At 43.6% G+C, this 22,914-nt stretch overlaps 1 protein-coding gene and 1 long non-coding RNA gene across 4 annotated transcripts in view; one reads left to right on the top strand and one right to left on the bottom strand.

Annotated features, from left to right (window-relative positions):
- The window catches only part of LOC139755502 (uncharacterized), a 1,033,757-nt gene that overhangs the window by 123,830 nt on the left and 887,013 nt on the right, over positions 1-22,914 (top strand). The gene's annotated exons all lie outside the window — the stretch shown is intronic.
- Positions 1-22,914, bottom strand: part of LOC139755501 (zwei Ig domain protein zig-8-like) — a 181,206-nt gene that overhangs the window by 52,846 nt on the left and 105,446 nt on the right. For all 3 annotated transcript variants that reach the window (XR_011714111.1, XR_011714112.1, XM_071673853.1), the window contains exon 2: positions 15,120-15,189. Coding sequence is in view for 1 of the 3 variants with exons in the window: in XM_071673853.1 (XP_071529954.1) it covers positions 15,120-15,165 (46 nt within the window). In the remaining 2 variants the exon portion in view is untranslated. The remainder of the gene's footprint in view (positions 1-15,119; positions 15,190-22,914) is intronic.

Below are 22,914 nucleotides of genomic sequence, written 5' to 3' on the forward strand. Positions count from 1 at the left end.
ATTCCCATCGCCACCTCGCCACACATGGAATAACAGCCCCCTCCCCCCTCATGTGTGTGAGGTAGCGCTAGGAAAAGACAACAAAGGTCCCATTCGTTCACACTCAGTCTCTAGCTGTCTTGTAATAATGCACCGAAACCACAGCTCCCTTTCCACATCCAGGCCCCACAGAACTATATATATATATATATATATATATATATATATAGGGTGTTTTGGTCGAGGTGGTGTGCAAAGTGAGAGGGTTAGGGAAAATGATTTGGTAAACAGAGAAGAGGTAGTGAAAGCTTTGCGGAAGATGAAAGCCGGCAAGGCAGCGGGTTTGGATGGTATTGCAGTGGAATTTATTAAAAAAGGGGATGACTGTATTGTTGACTGGTTGGTGAGGTTATTTAATGTATGTATGACTCATGGTGAGGTGCCTGAGGATTGGCGGAATGCGTGCATAGTGCCATTGTACAAAGGCAAAGGGGATAGGAGTGAGTGCTCAAATTACAGAGGTATAAGTTTGTTGAGTATTCCTGGTAAATTATATGGGAGGGTATTGACTGAGAGGGTGAGGGCATGTACAGAGCATCAGATTGGGGAGGAGCAGTGTGGTTTCAGAAGTGGTAGAGGATGTGTGGATCAGGTGTTTGCTTTGAAGAATGTATGTGAGAAATACTTAGAAAAGCAAATGGATTTGTATGTAGCATTTATGGATCTGGAGAAGGCATATGATAGAGTTGATAGAGATGCTCTGTGGAAGGTATTAAGAATATATGGTGTGGGAGGAAAGTTGTTAGAAGCAGTGAAAAGTTTTTGTCGAGGATGTAAGGCATGTGTACGTGTGGGAGGAGAGGAAGGTGATTGGTTCTCAGTGAATGTAGGTTTGCGGCAGGGGTGTGTGATGTCTCCATGGTTGTTTAATTTGTTTATGGATGGGGTTGTTAGGGAGGTGGGTGCAAGAGTTTTGGAAAGAGGGGCAAGTATGAGGTCTGTTGGGGATGAGAGAGCTTGGGAAGTGAGTCAGTTGTTGTTCGCTGATGATACAGCGCTGGTGGCTGATTCATGTGAGAAACTGCAGAAGCTGGTGACTGAGTTTGGTAAAGTGTGTGGAAGAAGAAAGTTAAGAGTAAATGTGAATAAGAGCAAGGTTATTAGGTACAGTAGGGTTGAGGGTCAAGTGAATTGGGAGGTGAGTTTGAATGGAGAAAAACTGGAGGAAGTGAAGTGTTTTAGATATCTGGGAGTGGATCTGGCAGCGGATGGAACCATGGAAGCGGAAGTGGATCATAGGGTGGGGGAGGGGGCGAAAATTTTGGGAGCCTTGAAAAATGTGTGGAAGTCGAGAACATTATCCCGGAAAGCAAAAATGGGTATGTTTGAAGGAATAGTAGTTCCAACAATGTTGTATGGTTGCGAGGCGTGGGCTATGGATAGAGTTGTGCGCAGGAGGATGGATGTGCTGGAAATGAGATGTTTGAGGACAATGTGTGGTGTGAGGTGGTTTGATCGAGTAAGTAACGTAAGGGTAAGAGAGATGTGTGGAAATAAAAAGAGCGTGGTTGAGAGAGCAGAAGAGGGTGTTTTGAAATGGTTTGGGCACATGGAGAGAATGAGTGAGGAAAGATTGACCAAGAGGATATATGTGTCGGAGGTGGAGGGAACGAGGAGAAGAGGGAGACCAAATTGGAGGTGGAAAGATGGAGTGAAAAGGATTTTGTGTGATCGGGGCCTGAACATGCAGGAGGGTGAAAGGAGGGCAAGGAATAGAGTGAATTGGAGCGATGTGGTATACAGGGGTTGACGTGCTGTCAGTGGATTGAATCAAGGCATGTGAAGCGTCCGGGGTAAACCATGGAAAGCTGTGTAGGTATGTATATTTGCGTGTGTGGACGTGTGTATGTACATGTGTATGGGGAGGGTTGGGCCATTTCTTTCGTCTGTTTCCTTGCGCTACCTCGCAAACGCGGGAGACAGCGACAAAGTATAAAAAAAAAAAAAAAAAAAAAACTTAACCGCCGTCTTCCGCGTTAGCGAAGTAGCGCAAGGAAACAGACGAGGAATGGCCCAACCCACCCCCATACACATGTATGTTCAAAAACACACACACCCGCGCATATACATTCATACAGATTTCAACGTATACATAGGTATGCATACACATTTCAACGTATATATATATATATATATACGTATATATATATATATATACGTTGAAAAATGTGTGGAAGTCGAGAACATTATCCCGGAAAGCAAAAATGGGTATGTTTGAAGGAATAGTAGTTCCAACAATGTTGTATGGTTGCGAGGCGTGGGCTATGGATAGAGTTGTGCGCAGGAGGATGGATGTGCTGGAAATGAGATGTTTGAGGACAATGTGTGGTGTGAGGTGGTTTGATCGAGTAAGTAACGTAAGGGTAAGAGAGATGTGTGGAAATAAAAAGAGCGTGGTTGAGAGAGCAGAAGAGGGTGTTTTAAAATGGTTTGGGCACATGGAGAGAATGAGTGAGGAAAGATTGACCAAGAGGATATATGTGTCGGAGGTGGAGGGAACGAGGAGAAGAGGGAGACCAAATTGGAGGTGGAAAGATGGAGTGAAAAAGATTTTGTGTGATCGGGGCCTGAACATGCAGGAGGGTGAAAGGAGGGCAAGGAATAGAGTGAATTGGAGCGATGTGGTATACAGGGGTTGACGTGCTGTCAGTGGATTGAATCAAGGCATGTGAAGCGTCCGGGGTAAACCATGGAAAGCTGTGTAGGTATGTATATTTGTGTGTGTGGACGTGTGTATGTACATGTGTATGGGGGGGGTTGGGCCATTTCTTTCGTCTGTTTCTTTCGTCTGTTTCCTTGCGCTACCTCGCAAACGCGGGAGACAGCGACAATGTATAGAAAAAAAAAAAAAAAAAAAAAAAATATATATATATATATATATATATATATATATATATATATATATATATATATATATATATATACATATATACGCATGTACATATCCATACTTGCTGCCTTCATCCATTTCTGTTGCCACCCCGCCACACACAGAATAGCATATATACTTGCGCGCGCGCGCGTGTGTGTGTGTGTGTGTGTGTGTGTGTGTGTGTGTAAAGCGTTGTTGGGCGTCTCCTGCAAGGGTTTACGCCGCGAGGGAAGTCAGCTTTGCCGAGGCTGTCTCTTTGGGAATACAGTTTTGTCGAAAAACTTTTCATTCCAGAGGATTCTACATTTTCCTGCTACTGGAAATGACGCACTTTGGGCTGCAGGTGCCTTTAAAAAGGCCCTCAGTAAGACCAGGACTTTTTATAGATAATAGGTTTATGGTAATTATATATATATATATATATATATATATATATATATATATATATATGTTTTATCTTATCATTTATAATACTTAACCCCCGTCTCCCGTGTTGGCGAAGTAGCGCCAGAAAACAGACGAAGAATGGTCCAACCCACCCGCATACACATGTATATACATAAACACCCACACACGCACATATGCATACATATACATTTCAACGTATACATACATCTACGTACAAAGACATATACATATATGCATACTTTTTGCCTTCTTCCATTCTCATCGCCACCCCGCCACACACGAAAATAGCATCCCCCCTGCCCACACACACACACACACACACACACACTGCGAGGCAGCGCCAGGAGCAGACAAAAAAGGCCACATTCGTTCACACTCAGTCTCTAGCTTCCATGTGTAATGCACCGAAACCACAGCTCCCTTCCCACACCCAGGCCCCATAGACCTTTCCATGGTTTACCCTAGACGCTTCTCATGCCCTGGTTCAATCCATTGAAAGCACGTCGACCCCGGTATACCACATCGTTCCAATTCACTCTATTCCTTGCACGCCTGTATGTTCAGGCCCCAATTGCTCAAATTCACTCCATCATTCCACCTCTAATTTCATCTCCCACTTCTCCTTCTTCCCTCTACCCTAGACACATGTATCCTCTTTGTCAATCTTTCCTCACTCATTCTCTCCATGTGTCTAAACCACACTCTTTTTATTACTACACATCTCTCTTACCCTTTCATTACTTACTCGATGAAACCACAGACATATACATATATCCTCAAACATATATATATATATATATATATATATATATATATATATATATATATATATATATATATATATATATTTATATGAAGTACAAGAAGTGATCAAAGGAAGCTACAGAGAGCCTGGTTGTGGCCAGGAGGCTCTGGTTTCATTGCATTATGTCTTATGTTTCTTAGTAGATGTTCATCTCATTTGGTACATTTACAACAAAGTTCTGAAACATCGTACAAATATTTGAGTGTCTGTGTCAGAGAAGTATATGAGGTAACAAAAGGTCTCTTGCTATATTCAAGAGACGTCCTTTAGTGAAATCCTTGCTGTGTAGTAACCAATTGCCTTTGGGATCTTGGGAGAGATTTTTGAATTCCTAGACGACTTGAACCCCTCGCTTATCGCAGTCCTCCTGAAAACTTGCATTGAAAACAAACTTGCCGATTGCGTCGTGAACTGCAAAGTTCTGCCAGTATTCTGCTCGAGCCGTCACCTCTGTATTGTATCAGGAGAGCAAATAGAAACCACAAGTTCTTCCTGACTAAGTTGGTGACGGGAGGTTCGCCGTAATCCCGCCAGTCAAGCTCAGGAAACATTAGCTTCCAAAGCGGAACCGCAGCCTCTCCCGGGAGAGCACGGTGCACCAGACCCACTTTCCCACTCTCAGCCCTCAACAGTTTCCTGATAAAGATGAAGACCTTAAGCAGCTGAGCTGTGGAGTATCAGAGGCGGCACAGGACTGCCGTGGAAACCCACACTAACAACATGTCATCTCTCTTGCCTCTTATCCTAGAGTCCGAGTTTGGTGCTCAGGGAACACGCGGGGATGAGAGCAGAAGTACACAAATGTCACGGAAAGCATCAGTAATTGCCATGTTTCTCATCTGTCGCGTCTCCATAGTTTAAAAAGAGCAGTTGAACTTAGCCAGATATCTGACTTACTGTTCTTGAACTCATTCTCATTACACAACAGCGTTGAGAAAGACCACACCCAGTTCACCGTGTTCCTTAATATTCTCACAAGACGAAATGTTGTAAAATAAGAAAAAAGTGTATGTACAACCCATTCCAGTACTAAAATCTTTCATTCATGAAGTGCATGAAGTTTTATGGTTTTATGTGATGAATTATACATTCATTTTACACTTATATACAAAAGGAAATTAGTGTATGCTTTTCGTCCAGAAATCCTAGTATGATATACAAACAAAAGGAAATCAGTGGATGTTTGTCGTCCAGAACCCTAGTCATCACTTCAACTGGAAAGCACTGGAAATTTAGCTGCAGTAGGGGAAAGAAAATACTATCAAACAGGAGTATGCATTTTACAGTTATGCCAGGGAGGAACACACGACCAGGGAGGAACACATGGCCAGGGAGGAACACATGACCAGGGAGGAACACACGACCAGGGAGGAACACACGACCAGGGAGGAACACATGACCAGGGAGGAACACATGACCAGAGAGGAACACATGACCAGGGAGGAACACATGACCAGGGAGGAACACATGTCCATGGAGGAACACACGACCTGGGAGGAACACATGACCAGGGAGGAACACACGACCAGGGAGGAACACACGACCAGGGAGGAACACACGACCAGGGTGGAGCACACGGGTTATTCCATCCTCTTCTGCTTTGTCCTCCCCCACTATGCTGGCCTTTATATCTGGGGCAACTTTATGAGAAGCGTCTTCCCCAGGATGTCCCTCTTGGCGGCGCACGCTCAACGTGCTACTTTAATATGACCTGGTTTGGCAAAGTATATTTCGGTATCTTTCAGGATCTAGTGAAACGATATTTTCTGGCTTCACAGAGTGACGAGAAGAAACCCATTCTCCCATAAATATGTGCCACACTTCGCTCCAAGAATTCCATTACATCTTTCTTGTTAAGCGTTGATGCTATCAAGATGTTAAGTCACATCGAGACAGACAGTCCGTGTCTCCGTCTCAGCCATCTTCCCTCCTTCCACAACAAAACATGACATCAAAAGAGCGTCTTGTGGACCATGGACTCCGGCAGCTCTGTCACAGGCGTTACTTTGATAGAAACGTTGCCCGACGCTAGAAACTGACCATCTATTTGTTAGCAAGGAACTCGTGCATCCAGGGCTATGACGAGACGTGCTGTGTCTGTGTCCAGTGTTTCCTCTCTAGAGGCAGAGCCTCAGTGTAGCCCGCCACAAACGGACACACGTCGGGAGGCGTCACCATCATAGCTGGGGAGACTGACGCTGGATTGCATCTGTGGTAGATAGGTAGTCTAGAAGCTATATGTTATGTTGATAACCTGACGTTGATAATACAAGTACACACACACACACACACACACACACACACACACACACACACACACACACACATTATATATAAATATATATATATATATATATATATATATATATATATATATATATATATATATATATATATATTTTGGAAAATTTAAGAAAAAAAGAAGAGGGAAGGATTCCCAGCCCCCCGCTCCCTTCCTTTTTAGTCGCCTTCTACGACACGCAGGGAATACGTGGGAAGTATTCTTTCTCCCCTATCCCCAGGGATAATATATATATATATATATATATATATATATATATATATATATATATATATATATATATTTTTTTTTTTTTTTTTTTTTGCTTTGTCGCTGTCTCCCGCGTTTGCGAGGTAGCGCAAGGAAACAGACGAAAGAAATGGCCCAACCCACCCCCATACACATGTATATACATACGTCCACACACGCAAATATACATACCTACACAGCTTTCCATGGTTTACCCCAGACGCTTCACATGCCTTGATTCAATCCACTGACAGCACGTCAACCCCGGTATACCACATCGATCCAATTCACTCTATTCCTTGCCCTCCTTTCACCCTCCTGCATGTTCAGGCCCCGATCACACAAAATCTTTTTCTCTCCATCTTTCCACCTCCAATTTGGTCTCCCTCTTCTCCTCGTTCCCTCCACCTCCGACACATATATCCTCTTGGTCAATCGTTCCTCACTCATTCTCTCCATGTGCCCAAACCATTTCAAAACGCCTTCTTCTGCTCTCTCAACCACGCTCTTTTTATTTCCACACATCTCTCTTACCCTTACGTTACTTACTCGATCAAACCACCTCACACCACACATTGTCCTCAAACATCTCATTTCCAGCACATCCATCCTCCTGCGCACAACTCTATCCATAGCCCACGCCTCGCAACCATACAACATTGTTGGAACCACTATTCCTTCAAACATACCCATTTTTGCTTTCCGAGATAATGTTCTCGACTTCCACACATTCTTCAAGGCTCCCAGAATTTTCGCCCCCTCCCCCACCCTATGATCCACTTCCGCTTCCATGGTTCCATCCGCTGCCAGATCCACTCCCAGATATCTAAAACACTTCACTTCCTCCAGTTTTTCTCCATTCAAACTCACCTCCCAATTGACTTGACCCTCAACCCTACTGTACCTAATAACCGTGCTCTTATTCACATTTACTCTTAACTTTCTTCTTTCACACACTTTACCAAACTCAGTCACCAGCTTCTGCAGTTTCTCACATGAATCAGCCACCAGCGCTGTATATATATATATATATATATATATATATATATATATATATATATATATATATATATTAGTTTTTAATCTATACGTAATCGATGTTTTCCGCGTTCGCGAGATAGCGCCAAAAACATACGAAGAAGAAGCCTCATCCATTCAACATCCATTCTGTAGCTATTATATATTATGCACGGAAACCACTGGCCACTATCCACAATCAGGCTCCACAGTCCTTCCTGTGGTTTACTCCGACCGTCTCATATGCCCTGGTTTAGTCCATTTCTGACTTAACTTCACCTGAAACCACTCACTTCCCTCTCCACTTTCTCGGACATGCGCCAGTATCTTGATAGAAACTCCTAACAGTTTCTAATAACCTTAGTCCTATTTCCACAAACCATCTGTATCAACCCTTCCACATGGTGTCTTTAAATCCTTAAATGCCACATACACATCCATTTGGTTCTTTAAGTATATCTTGCACACATTCTTCAAAACAAACATCTGATCCACACATCCTCTTCTACTTCTGAAAACTCATTGTGTCTCCCCAGTCCGATGCTCTATGGATGCCACTACCATCTCAGTCACCACTCTCCCATACAACTTACCAGGTGTACTCAACAAACTCATACCTCTGTACTTTGAACACTCGCCTTTGTCCCCTTTGCCTTAATATGATGGCACGATACATGCATTCCGCCAGTCCTCAGGCACTTAACCATGGTCCTTACATTCACTATTTATAAATCAACTAAAGAAATTCAATTGTAATACCATCCACTTCAGTTGCTTTGCCACATTTCATCTTACGCAAGGTTTTCACCATCTCTTTTCTCTTCACCAAACCACATGCCATGACTCTCTCACTTCACTTACCACCCCGACCCAAACACCCGACATCTGCCACCCTGCCATCAACCACATTCAACATTCCTTTAAGATACTCACTCCATCTCCTCCTCACCTCATCAGTACCTATTAACATTTCCCCATTTGCCCATTTCAGTTATCAGCACAAGGCTGCGATACTTCCAGTGGTAGGGAAAAGTGAACCCCTTGGGAGTAAAAAGTTCTGTGACAAGACCGTCTCGCTAGAGGTGGCTCTTCACATGTGGTGTTACCTCAGCAGACGTAGACCGGACACACACACACACACACACACACACACACACACACACACACACACATAGACACCCTAGCTTCGTCTCTTCGATGTATATCAACTGACTTATATTTCTCTCTTGTGTCTCCCCTGATGATGTGATTATTACACGAAAGTGCACTTGGGAACTTGTGCTTCATTTTCCCCGTGGACTCATAGGAATATCTTAATCAAGCGCAAAATTGTGATCCTTTCCAATATATATATATATATATATATATATATATATATATATATATATATATATATTTTCATGTGGGTGTGTATGTTTAATATGGTGGGTTCAGAGATAGTTTAGGCGACAAATTACTCCAGCAAATATTGTTTAATTCCTCCAACATATACCAGATATAACATCAATTACTTAAAACGTACACAAATCACGTCACGATGGCCAACTATTGGACAGTAACTCAAAACATTTATTAGAAATAAAAGCCAATGTTGTTGTGTGTATATCCTAAACGAGAACGGAGAGTGAAAAGTGTTTGAGTTAATTGTCACTGATATTTGTGATTTACTGTTTACAATTTGTTCGGCCCAAAAAAGCATTCATTCCTCTCTCTCTCTCTCTCTCTCTCTCTCTCTCTCTCTCTCTCTCTCTCTCTCTCTCTCTCTCTCTCTCTCTCTCTTTCTCATACTGTTATTCATTGTACTCCTACTACTGTGCTGATTCCTCGCCATATACCCAGCCCCTGGCCTGCCCACTACTGTACTGAGCCTCCTGGCCATATACCCAGCCCCTGGCCTGCCCACTACTGTACTGAGCCTCCTGGCCATATACCCAGCCCCTGGTCTGCCCACTACTGTACTAAGCCTCCTGGCCATATACCCGGCCCCTGGCCTGCCCACTACTGTACTGAGCCTCCTGGCCATATACCCAGCCCCTGGCCTGCCCACTACTGTACTAAGCCTCCTGGCCATATACCCAGCCCCTGGCCTGCCCACTACTGTACTGAGCCTCCTGGCCATATACCCAGCCCCTGGCCTGCCCACTACTGTACAGAGCCTTAGGTGAGGAACACTGGTCAGGTTCCTCTGGATCGCACCTCCACCTCCAGCTTCACCTGGGTAACTACAACATCTCTGTAATAAAACGTGCAAGACCTTTAAACTCCGGGAGGCGACCCTTGCCAACGTAAGATGTTCCCTGGTGCATCGCTGAGCCACTAGCTTTATCATGTACCACCTTCAGGACCAGTTGTACCAGACGATAACCAGCCTACAGGTGACGGTCGGAGCCAAGTATAGTCCAGCAACAATGGTTATCCTCCAACTGGAAGTGATGGTTGAGGTGTAATCCTCAGAATGTCTCAAACGTTTCGAACAATTTGCCTTCATTTAACCCCTCGAGTCTGGTGGAGGTCTTGGGACAGTCGAGATGATCATTTCTCAAGAACGTAGCTACATCCTCCGCCTCTACAGTCAGTAATTCCTGGACTTGTTGTTGTAGCTGTTGTTGTGGAAAACTTGTGTTATCTGCAGCAAGCGAGGGTTGTGGCTGCTGAACTTCATATCTCCACTACACACACACACATATTCCTGCACCAATCTTCCACGACTTACCCTCACTCTGCCGTTAAAGATAACAAGGAAAATCTGCATCGGATATTGTCAATAAAAACTTGGGGCTTCACTTGGTGTAGAGTTTCGCAACAACGTCTCGGACGTGTAGTATGACAAGAGGGAGAGGGAGGGAGACGGAGGAAGAGGAGGAGGGAAAGGGAGAAGGGATGGAAAGAAGTGATAACAGAGGAAAGTAATGAGACAGACTGAGATAATTAACTGACCAGTTAAGACGCGCTGCGTGTCGATGATGCGCACTGCGTCAGGAGGTTTAGACGAGAATACAGTGATCATGTTCCAGTTGCTGTCCCAATACATGACACAAGACTTTACCTGCTTATATGTTCATACAAGTGTTAAGGAAGCCATTATCAAGCAACAGTTGAAAGTTTAGCTCTATATGTACTTATTAGTAATCAGGCTGAATATATAGTGCTTAGTGATATATCTGTAAGATTGAAAGACAAAAGTGAACATTCGATTACTGTAGCACTTGTTGCTAACACTGACTGTAGCACTTGATGCCAACATTGAATGTAGCAATTGGTGCCAGCACTTATTTCCAACACTAACTATAGCACTTGTTTCTGACTCTGTTTGTAGCTCTTGTTAACACTGACTGTAGCACTTGATGCCAACACTGACTGTAGCATTTGGTGCCAGCACTTATTTCCAACACTAACTTTAGCACTTGTTTCTGACTGTAGCACTTTTTGTCACCACTGACTGTTGCACTTATTGTGAACATTCATTGCAACGTATGCTGGTAACACTGACTAACATGCATGACCTCCCGAAATAGATGAACTTGTGCACTGAAAGCACAAGTGCAGCTGTTAGATTCTGCCCTGCAGCTGCAGGGAGTAGATTGAACATCGTGGCTTGTGTTTTTGATTTGCATGCTTGGAGGCAGTGCTTGGCTGAGTCCCACTCGCGTTTCATGATCGAGGTATGGCAGAGACTCGTCACTGGTAGAATCATAAATGGTACTAGGATGGTCAGCAGTGCCAGGGGAATTTGCTGGACGACAGTAGTCCACTGCAGGCTCTGAGCTATCGGTGCGAGCAGCCCCCGCATCCTCAGTTCGTCTACTTCACAGTAACTTAGCGTAGTAAGGACTGACGTACGTATGCAGAAATTGCACCACAGAAAACGGTGCGGAGCCGTTACTGTGGTATGTTGAGACTTGATCCAGGAGAGACGTTGGTCCGACTCTGTCTGTATTTCTAGTTTTTAAGATGAAGGTTCCTGTTGTCTTGAGTTTGCACAACTGTCTAAGGTCTAGTGGAAGTTTATTTACTGTTCAGTTTTTAGAGATGAAATTGATAAACACACACACACACACACACACACACACACACACACACACACACATGCACACACACACGTGCACACACACATATTATATATATATATATATATATATATATATATATATATATATATATATATATACATTATCCCTGGGGATAGGGGAAAAAGTATACTTCCCAAGTATTCCCTGCGTGTCGTACAAGGCGACTAAAAGGGGAGGGAGCGGGTGGCTGGAAATCCTCTCCCCTCTTTTTTTTTTTTTATTTTCCAAAAGAAGGAACAGAGAAGGGGGCCAGGTAAAGATATTCCCTCAAAGGCCCAGTCCTCTGTTCTTAACGCTACCTCGCTAACGCAGGATATGGCAAATAGTATGGGGGAAAAAAAAAAAAAAAAAAATATATATATATATATATATATATATATATATATATATATATATATATATATATATATATATATATATATATATATCCTTCCATTCTTTCATACTTGGTCGCCGCTTCTGGCGTTAGCGAGGTAGAACCACAAACATACGAGGAAATAGTCTCACGCTCGCAGCCATTCTCTCGCTGTCACGTGTACTGCACCGAAACTACGGCGCGCTATCCACAGCCGGGGCTCACGGACCATTCCGGGGTTTCCCCCGGATGCTTCATATGCCATTGACAGCACGTCGCCCGTGTATACCACATCGCTCTGCTCCACTTCTCTCCTGCATGTTCAGGCCCCGGGCGCTCGAAATATGTTTCACTTCATTCTTCCATCTCTAGTTCTGTACTCCCTTTCTTGCCCTCTCCGCTTCTGACACATATTTCCTCTGTGCCAGCCTCTCCTGGATCATTCTATCCAGACGTCCTACCCATTTCAGCACACTTTCTTCAGCTTTCTCACTCATACATTTCTTGTTACCTCTCTCTCTCTCTCTCTCTCTCTCTCTCTCTCTCTCTCTCTCTCTCTCTCTCTCTCTCTCTCTCTCTCGACCATTTTCGCCTTCCCAGGTAGTAACCTCTTTCCGCACATTTCCTCAGTGTTCCCAGAACCTTCGCACCCTCAGCCACCCTATAACTCATCTCAGCTTTTATGGTACCAAACCCTGCCATGTCCACTCCCTAGTATTTGAAAAGCTTCACTTTGGTCATGTTTTCTCCATTCAAACATATACCCCATTTAATCTCTCTCCACTGCTAAACCTAATAAACTAACCTGGCTTATATTTACACTCTCATAACATTTTCCTTTCACACACTCTCCGCAGCTTAGACACCAACTTCTCCTACAGTTTCTCAATCGAACCTGCCACCAGCGCCATATCATTAGCAAACAACAAAAGAATTGCCTCCCACCCATGCCTCCAGTCGACTGCATATATGGTCCTCTCTCCAAAAGATCCTTACATTTACCTCACTCAGCATCCCATCCATAAACCTAGTAAACAGCCATTGTGACATCACACACCCCTACTGCAGATCCACCTTTACCTTGAACCACTCACTCTCCTCTCTACCTACATGCACACACGCCTTACTTTCTTGATAAAAATTCCTCACTGCTTAAGTAGGTTTCCTCCCACAACACACCTTCGTAGCACCTTCCACCAAGTGATTATCAACTCCATCAAAATGCTTTCTTCAGACCCATAAATGCCACAAGCTAATCCTACTCAATCCCTCTCAATCACATCTCTTCCACACAACTTACAATGTACACTTAACAAACTTATACTTCTGTAATTCGAACACTAACCTTTTGTTTCCCTTGCCATTCTGTGTCACTATACATACATTCCACTATTTTTCAGGCACCTTACTCTAATCCATACTTACACTGAAAGCCAATCAACAACACAAAGTCACTTTGGCGAGGCTCTGTCATCTGGAGTATAGTCTCGTCAAGACCCACTTCAAAGGAGTCCACCATTTCCCTGATAACAGAAACATCGCAGCCTCAGAGTTGCAGGGGCTCCCAGGAAAGGGGTCCTGGAGTGCCCTCAGAAAGGGGTCCTGGTGTGCCCTCAGAAAGGGGTCCTGGAGTACCCTCAGAAAGGGGTCCTGGATTGCCCTGAGAAAGGGGTCCTGGAGTGCTCTCAGAAAGGGGTCCTGGATTGCCCTGAGAAAGGGGTCCTGGAGTGCTCTCAGAAAGGGGCCCTGGAGTGCTCTCAGAAGAGTCGTGGAGTACCCTCAGAAAGGGGTCCTGGAGTGCCCTCAGAAAGGGTTCCTGGTGTGCCCTCAGAAAGGGGTCCTGGAGTACCCTCAGAAAGGAGTCCTGGAGTACCCTCAGAAAGGGTTCCTGGAGTGCCCTCAGAAAGGGGTCGTGGAGTACCCTCAGAAAGGGGTCCTGGAGTGCCCTCAGAGAGGGGTCCTGGTGTGCCCTCAGAAAGGGGTCCTGGAGTACCCTCAGAAAGGAGTCCTGGAGTACCCTCAGAAAGGGGTCCTGGTGTGCCCTCAGAAAGGAGTCCTGGAGTACCCTCAGAAAGGGGTCCTTAGGACAGTTATAAGTAAAATGATTATATTTGTAGTGACAAATGTTTCACGTGGCCATTATCTTGACGGTGTGGTTTGTTGTTAAAAGTAATGACACAGTTCTTAAGAATGATCTCTACCAGTTTACGCCTCTGGTCACCATTCAGAACTTTGTATCCGTGAAACTGTTTAAAAGATACTGACATGCAGATGCCTAGACTATCATTCTGGGGAAATCCGGCCATATGGTTGTCGTAAATTGGGATGATGCAAATCATCCTGATCAAAAATGGTGTTTTGAATGCGTTCTGGTTGTCAGTGATATGTAGATGTTTGAACACGAAGCAGATGGTTAGGGCGCGGTTGGTTCCTGGGACCAGAAATGACCAACTCTCACATGACCAGTTCTCCCCCCACCACACCTGCCTATCACCCCACACGAACGCTACCCACATCATACACCTGATCCCTCACCTTACATCTGCTCCCTCACTCTACACCCACTGTCTCACCTTATACATGCCCCTTCACCCTACACCTACTCCCGTTCCCATACATTCATCAGGAGCCTCTACGTCTGTGTACTCATCATGCATGAGCAGCCCTCTCTCCTCCAGCTATGTCCACCCTCCCAATATGATCAGTCTTCCCTCCGAGCAAGTATACTCGCCCTACATTAGCGGTCCTCACCCCTCCAAGCCAGTGTACTCACCCTACATGAGTAGTCCTTTCTCCTCCAAGCCTGTGTACTCACTACATGAGCGGTCCTCACCTCTCCATACCTGTGTACTTACCCTACATGAATGGTCCTCACCCCTCCATAACTGTGTACTCACCCTACATGAATGGTCCTCACCCCTCCATAACTGTGTACTCACCCTACATGAGCAGCCCTCTCTCTTCTACGCATGTATACTCGTCCTACATTAACGATCCCTTCTCCTCCGAGCCTGTATACTCACCCCACATGAGCAGCAGCAGGTGTGCAGGTAACCTGAGCACCATCATCACGGGTGGCGGCACTTGGCAGCCCTGTTGAGTGAAATGGAGAGATATTAGTCCACTGTTCACCCCACAACATCTAGATTGGCGTTCTTTAGCTAGTTATTTAGTTGACAAAAATGATAGTACAGTTACATAACAGGCAAACACATATCTCTGTAATTTTTGTCCAAAAAGTAATCTTTACACTTAAGCTCCAATATTCTTTTAGTTTCGTAGATATAACATATATAGATATAACATACATACAACTTGAACACATCATACACATAATCATATAATTCTTTTGCATTGCCATTACAATCCATCAAGTCGTTCACGCTCGTGAATTTGAACGTAGGTCATCTTTGTCTGCCACTGACTGACACAGGTCATCCTGACAACACATGTTAACACTTGTGTCTGAACAGCATTACATGAGCACATCCGCATTTCTGGTGGTGTCCGACTCCATCTGTCTGTCTCTATTTCCAGATTGTGGGACATGATGCGTGGTTACCCTGTAAATGCTTGGCATCGGTAATCCAGATTAAGCTTTTCATGGATATAAACTTGATGTACAGAGTGTGTGGGGTTAAGTATAGTTCTGTAGACCAGATATTTAGTTGGATCCTGTTTTTCTCTGATATATGTTGTTGTTTTGTCTCGTGGATCCACACACTGATTATGCTCCAATGTGTGTGTGTGTGTGTGTGTGTGTGTGTTGGGGGGGGATGATCGGTAGTATTGGCTTGGCGACACAACTCGTACATCACAGAAAACGGTTCATCAGAATAAACGGTATGAAAATTTGCTTTCATAAAAGTGTACCTTCTCCTCGTAATTGTGTCTTACTATGGATGTATTCCTGATTCTACGAGGCTGAAGTTAATGCTCGTATTATGATGTCTCGCACATAATATACTTCACACTGACTTACTGTATTGAACTATTAGTTTCTCTGGGTTGTTGGTGAAGCACGTTTCGATCGAAGGTGTAGAGCAATGCCCTGGTCATGGCAGCGTCCAACACCTGCTGACGCTTATAAGTGAACGGCAGCTCTGTATTCGACGCGCAAAACACCGGCCAACTTATTGGCTGTCGCCTCACTCGATGATGAGCATCTGCATTAGAACACTGTAAACTCTTTCACATCTGTACTAATCCCACTAAATAACACACCTGAGCATCTGGATTAGTACACTATACACCTTTTGACATGAGACGTTTCGGGCACACGAACAGTGCTCATCTTCAGTCACATTGCCTATGAATGATACCACACAATATATAAAACGAAAATAGGAATGATTCATATCTTTGAGTGTGGCAAATGAGAGAGATGACATAGATGATGATATGTTGATAGTTGGACCGTGTTAGTTCTTGTGTGGTAGTGTGGTCGGTAAGGGTCAAACCTGTTGGGGCATTGGTTTGGGTGGGGGGTTGGTTTAGGTCTCTGCGCCTGGGAGAGGTAGGTGGTGGTTAGAGAATGGGGTCATTTTCGGGTGCGATCGAGAATACATGTAGAGGGCCTTACTTGTCCAATAGTTTTGACGACTATGTTTCATTATCAAACGTGTTTTCAGTAACTCACTGAAAACCTGTATCATTGTATGGTGGTATCATGTTACGAGACTGATACAAAATATTTCATAATTCACTTAATAGCCACCACTAGAGATGATAACCAGAAAAAAAGTTGCAATGGTTTTTTCCATTACAGTTTTGACATTTTATAATCGTAAAAAAATATCGCGTTATTTGTTTGTTGGCGAAATAGAATAAATGTATTTATATAAAATTGACTCGACATATGATAATCCGTGCCATTTAATTCTGATGTAAAACGAAAATCAGGCATGATTAATGTAGGCAGCACCTGGTGACGTGTGTGTTGAAGTACACTATAATCCGGCTTTTAATGGACTACGTCACCATATCCCCGGACACCACCCACGCCCACTCGATGATGTGTCATCCCTCAAACCAGGTTATTTCCATAGTCATGTTGGTGAGTATTTGGTAATTGGTGTGTCATCTATCTTCGTCTTTTGGTACAGTCGATCTCGACTTCCTTTGTTGATAAGGTAGATGATAAATTCCGACTACAGATGTTTATTTTGTAGTAGTAGTTTACCTACGTAATCATGATTACGTGACGTAGTTGATAACTGTATATGTTGCTCATCCTAAACCTTCTCAGTATGGATGGGGCGACGTTCGTGACTGATAGAGACAATCGACGTTCGTGACTGATAGAGACAATCACAGAAGGAGTGGAAAGGAAGTCAAAACAGCAGCAGAACAATGGGTCTTTTCGAGGATTCCTGTAATAGTAGACGTGTTCAGCTGAGATCATATAGAGTGGTGTAGGTAGAGGCGCGATTGTCTGTCGTAGATTTGAAGCGAAGTATGTGTCAGGTTGGTTTTGTTGTGAAACGCATCTGTGGCGCTGTTTCCAACATCAGGTTAATCATTGTATATGTTAACATTCCTCTTCAAGAAGAAACTGGTCATTTAAAGTATAAAAAAAGTTTGCCCACGAGTTTGTATCCGTTATTATTGGTGAAATCCGACAAATCTAGGCTTAAATAGTTGCTTGGATCTAAGCCTTTGATGGTTCTCTGTACATGTAGCATCATCATCTCTTTCAAAGATAATGCAAGTTATCCCTACGTATAGGACAGTTTTCTACCACTTTATAAGACCCTATTTTCTATGATTTTTTTTTTACTTTCTGTTAGTTAGGACGCACACCGCAAGATGGCGGTAAGTGACATTGGAAGCCACACTAAACACGTTAGGATTATTCCCCAGTTCTGCTCCTCTGGCATAAGTTTCTTGCTGTCGTTATTCACCCTCGTATCACATTCCAGAGGAGGCGTCCGGTCTGTGTCGTCTCCACGCCAGTACGAGGACAGATACTGTTATTATATGTTTAGTGAACTGTTTTACGGACTCTGATCTTCCCATTTCAAGCCATGGACGTCTTTCTTCTTGTGTGATGAAGGGTTAAGCGTAAACTTACCGGTAATCCAGCTGTGAGGTTCAGATCGTCTTGGAGACGAAACCACGATCAGAATCCCGTCTCCGTGAACAGGTAAACATTTTGTTTTATTCTTTCCGGTATGAACGGAGCATTTGTGATCTAAACTATGTTGTAGGTAAGGTTATACATAAGTAAAGTATAGTTGTTGAGTATTTCTAGTTGTTATATTCGTATAGGAAGGATATGAAACCCTTAGAAAAAATTTATTTCCTTTTTGGGGTAAGATTCCTGCTGGCTGTGTTGTTGAGTCGTGTTGAAAGGGTTCGAATACTTCATAATGTGTTTGGCTCGGGTTGCATCAAGCCATGAATCTCCTCAGACCTGCAGCATTTTAACCTTCAGAGTTTCTTGTTAGATTATTAAGATATTTACGCTGCTGTAATAGGTAACTGGAATTTGTGAATAGGAAAATATTTTGGTCTTACGTACACGTAATTAGAATGCTCTTGCTTGGTAAGCTTACATTAAAGCAGTTACTCTTGTTATCATAGTTAAGCGTTGACAATACACATGGCGATTAAACAAATGAAATTTGAAATTAAAAAACAACTTTGTGGATCTTTAATATTTTTTCAGACCGTACTTAGTTTCAGTAAATATGTAAAAAATGTTTTACATCTAAATCTCGTGTATCTTGTGGAGGATCCATTGCCAGATGCCACCTGACGCCTCGCACCCACCCGGCCCAGCTGGCTGGACCACAGTGGCTACCACTTACCATCCACAGTTTAGTCATCAGCTGGCCAGTTGTAGATCAGGTTCTTGTGTCCTGATTGACATATAGCCCGATTTTATGGCATGTCATTGCAGTGTGAGAAGTGGTCATATTGGCATGGTAACCACTGTGATGAAGTGGTTGTTTGATGGTAGCCAGTAATAGTATCAGCCCGTGTGTGGTTGAGGATGTAAGGTAGGTAGGTAGGTAGCAGGTATTGCTTGACTCTATTCAAGAATCGTTTACCTATGACGCACTGAGGGCGTGGTAGGCCAGCCTGTGACGTATATACTGAATATTTCTTCTTTTTCGTGTTTAGTGAGGTGTTGTGAATGGCTAGAATTCCCCCGTTGTGAGCTACTGGTCGTCTTGGACAACGTTCGTGCCTTGTGAGCCTTCTTCATCATCAGCTTACCACTAGTATTTAACCTAATGATGGTGTAGCATATGACAGTTAAAACCCTAACACTGATTTTGTATATCGGGACTATAACGTGCGTGCTGGATGGTTTGTTGATATGAAGCTGGTGATACAAATTACACAACTTCTCGCTAGAGAATAATATGTAGGTTCTGTTATTACTGTGTTGAATGTGTTCGAGTACTTCGTTCTGAATCTAGTTCAGGTTATATGAAGTCTGATTTTCTTCGAAGGTAGAACCCCTTTAACCCAACAATGCTTATTAAGTTACTTACGCTTTTGTAAACGGTAAATGGTGTTAACAGATGGAAAGGTAAGGGACGAAGACAGATCCCACTGTACTGTAGCTAGACTGATTACCATCAAGAGAACCATTGTAATTGTATTATTGCTGTAACTGGTAAAGCTAATTGTATAGCCGCTACTGCTTCGTCTTACGCTATCACTGCTCCTGCCAAGATCACTGCTGATATGGTTATTATTATTACTGCTTCTTGTTTTGTTGCAACCTCTCTCTCTCTCTCTCTCTCTCTCTCTCTCTCTCTCTCTGGTAGGAGGCTAGAGAGCCACCGACCAGTACTACCCGCCTGGGTATCGACAGGGTTAGTAACGGCTACACGGTGAGCTGGCACTTCAGTAGATGTCAGTGTTCACACAGCTTTGACCCAGGTAGCTAGATGTCTTTTCTTTCTGTCTCTCCCACACGTGGGCTGTCAGTCCATAGACATACAATCTCTTCATTTCATCCACAACACTTGACATGTAACGCGCACGAGTCGTTCTTCGAAACTGCTCTGCGCGCTAGTTTGCGTTTTGGCAAAAGATCTGCCTACAAGTACACGGTTAGTTAACTTTCTTCCATTAATAGTAATAGGGTGGTTAGAGGAGAGAAGGAAAAGAGGTGGGGCAAGTGTTGATTTGAAGAGGAGAAAGCTGAAGTGTGTACATGTGAATTGTGTTGATGCATGTGGGTGATTTTCTGGAAGAGTGCTTTTTCGTCTTGTCTAACATAACTATGACTCGAAATGAATTTTACGAATCCTGATGACCGCTCCGAAGCTCAACTCGGTCCAGGTTGAGCCAGGTCTATTTGCAACACGTTCGATGCATTGTATTCATACAACGAACCTCCTGTGGTACAATTCTGTGCTAACATTGACATTGTTTGTTTTGCATGAATTCCGCTACCAGTCACCCCCTCGTAAACCCACTAATCTTGTACTCATTTGTATACTAAAAAAAAATATCATACATTTTGTGACTCGTTTTCTGTTTCATAATCATACCAGGTGCTGTGTATATCACCACCATTGCGATACACATATATTCTGTGTTTTTTGTGCATGTGCTGTTATATGACAGGGCGTTTGCGTATTCTCCATCATCTACATTTTGTGATGTCGGTTAATGTCGTTGCATCTCATAACGTAAGAAATTCCTAGATGGCATCTCGACTCGGTCGTTGCCATGCGCACATTGATGTGGATTTGATTATTATACTAGAGAGGAAAATGTTATGCTGTTGAAAGGCTTTCTTACTAACACTCGATATATTCCCGTTTATTAACAGTGGAATACGACACATGACTTCAGAAAACATCATTACTTTCGAACTCACAGACACATACACAAACAGAGACAGACAGGGGTACCAATCACACGAGTGATCGTTGCAGGGTGTCTCCTAACCAAGGGTCCTAAATAATTAAGTGGGTGTACATCGATGGGCTACTGGAGCTTTCCTGAGCGCTCTGAGGCTTCGAGGGAACCTAGGGTGTTCCATGTTTGTACCGTCATCGAGGCTTGGATTAGTCTGAAGTTTATACATTGTTGTCTTCAAGTCTTAACCATACTTCTCGACTTCCTCTCGTAGGCATTGACTGCCTGGTTTAATCTCGAATCGTTTGTTCAGTTCTATGGTGTTGTCAGTGAAGGGGTGTTTTTCATCTGTGACGGAACATGGAGGATCCTTATTTTACTCTCTGTAACTTTAGAAAACGTGACTTAGAGGTGAGGAACAATGGTATTGGTGAGTACCTCTTAGAAGGGTATCATCATAGTCTGGACAATGTGTAATTTTTGGCTCTTCTTGCGGGTGTCAGATTCTGTAGAAAGAAGTCTGGTCCGCCTCTCCTTGTGTGGATCTCTTGGTAACGGTTCATTATCCCTTGATGTCAGCGTCGGACCCAGGATTCCGCAGCTCCTCTTGTACGTTATCATGTTACCTTGTGATTATATCGTTGGGTTCTGTTCTTCCGAGCGCCACTACAGTATATTTGTCTATATTTGTTATTTCCAGTCCTTTTTCGAATTTTTAGTTTGGTTGCCTCTGACTGGACTGAACGAGTATATTCAGGGAGTGAGTTGGTCGAGACTACTACTTGAGTGGCGTCATCGGCATAGGATGTCCTGCTCATAGCACCCACTGGTGGTGGTGGCGGGGGAGAGTGTCGTCAGCTGTGTAAGTTATGAACAGTGTTGGTGATAGGACGCTGCCCTGTGGGACCCCGGTTAATAGAGGGAGCTTAGGCGTGTTGGCTGATATGATTACAGTGCGTTTTTGTTACGTAGTAATCTTTGTGATCTCTGGTATGCCTAAGTTGTAGCAGTTTATATTGTAGGCCGTTTATGAGCACTTTGTCAAGGTCTTTGCTTATGTCTCTGTATAACTGTATATTCATTCTCTGTCCTCTGGAGGTAGCGATATATTTTGCAGCTGTCGTAATTGCTGAGGTGGTGCTGTTGCCCCTCCGAAAGCCGTATTGATCAGGGCTGATGTTTTCAAGGTGTGCTCGTTATCTAAGGTTTATAATTCTTTTAAAGATATTCTCGGGGACTTTTAAGGGAGACGTGGGGCGGTAGTTTTTAAAGTCCCTTTCTGGCATTCTTGATTTTAATGTCATTGTTACTCTGGAGCCTTTGAACCTTCGAGGACAGTATCCTGTTGAGATATTCAAATCCTTTATATTATGTAAATTTTTCGTAGCTAAGTTCTTGGTTTTCTAGATGGTTGTGCGAGGTTCCGGCAAGTCATTTGCCATAAAGAGACAATTATGAGGGTACAGTTTGGCTGAGTCTACGGTGTGGTGTGGGACAGTTCTTTCTCTCTTCGAGTCAGCTGGTCTGTTATTACTTTTTCATGATCTTGGTTATAGTTTCTCGTTTCTTCAGGTGTAGTCTTGGACACCGCTTCCCATGTGTTCATCTGTTCAGTTGTCATACCTTCATCATCACTTTGGTTATTGTTGACTTCAGGTATTTGATATTGCCCGTTAACATTTGACACGTTGTCAGTATACTTTCGGGTCACTATATTCCTGCGCTAGGGAGTTGATCGTATTTTCCCAGTGCAGGTTAAGGTCAGCTAGAGGTCTGTATACTGTTAGTATAGATCATACGTGCAGCCGCAGGCGCGGGCTGGGGTATTGGTGAAACGATGTTTTAGTTTGTATCTGGACTGGGCGGAGGATACGATAATGTCTCGTATCTGTTGGTGGGGACTGCAGTGTATTGCGCTGTTTCGCTGGCTTCACATCACCTATCTGGAGTCGTCTTGTCAGTTACATCAGTTCGTCTTCCTTCATGGTC

This window comes from Panulirus ornatus, chromosome 19 (assembly GCF_036320965.1).
Source record: "Panulirus ornatus isolate Po-2019 chromosome 19, ASM3632096v1, whole genome shotgun sequence".
NCBI lineage: Eukaryota > Metazoa > Arthropoda > Malacostraca > Decapoda > Palinuridae > Panulirus > Panulirus ornatus.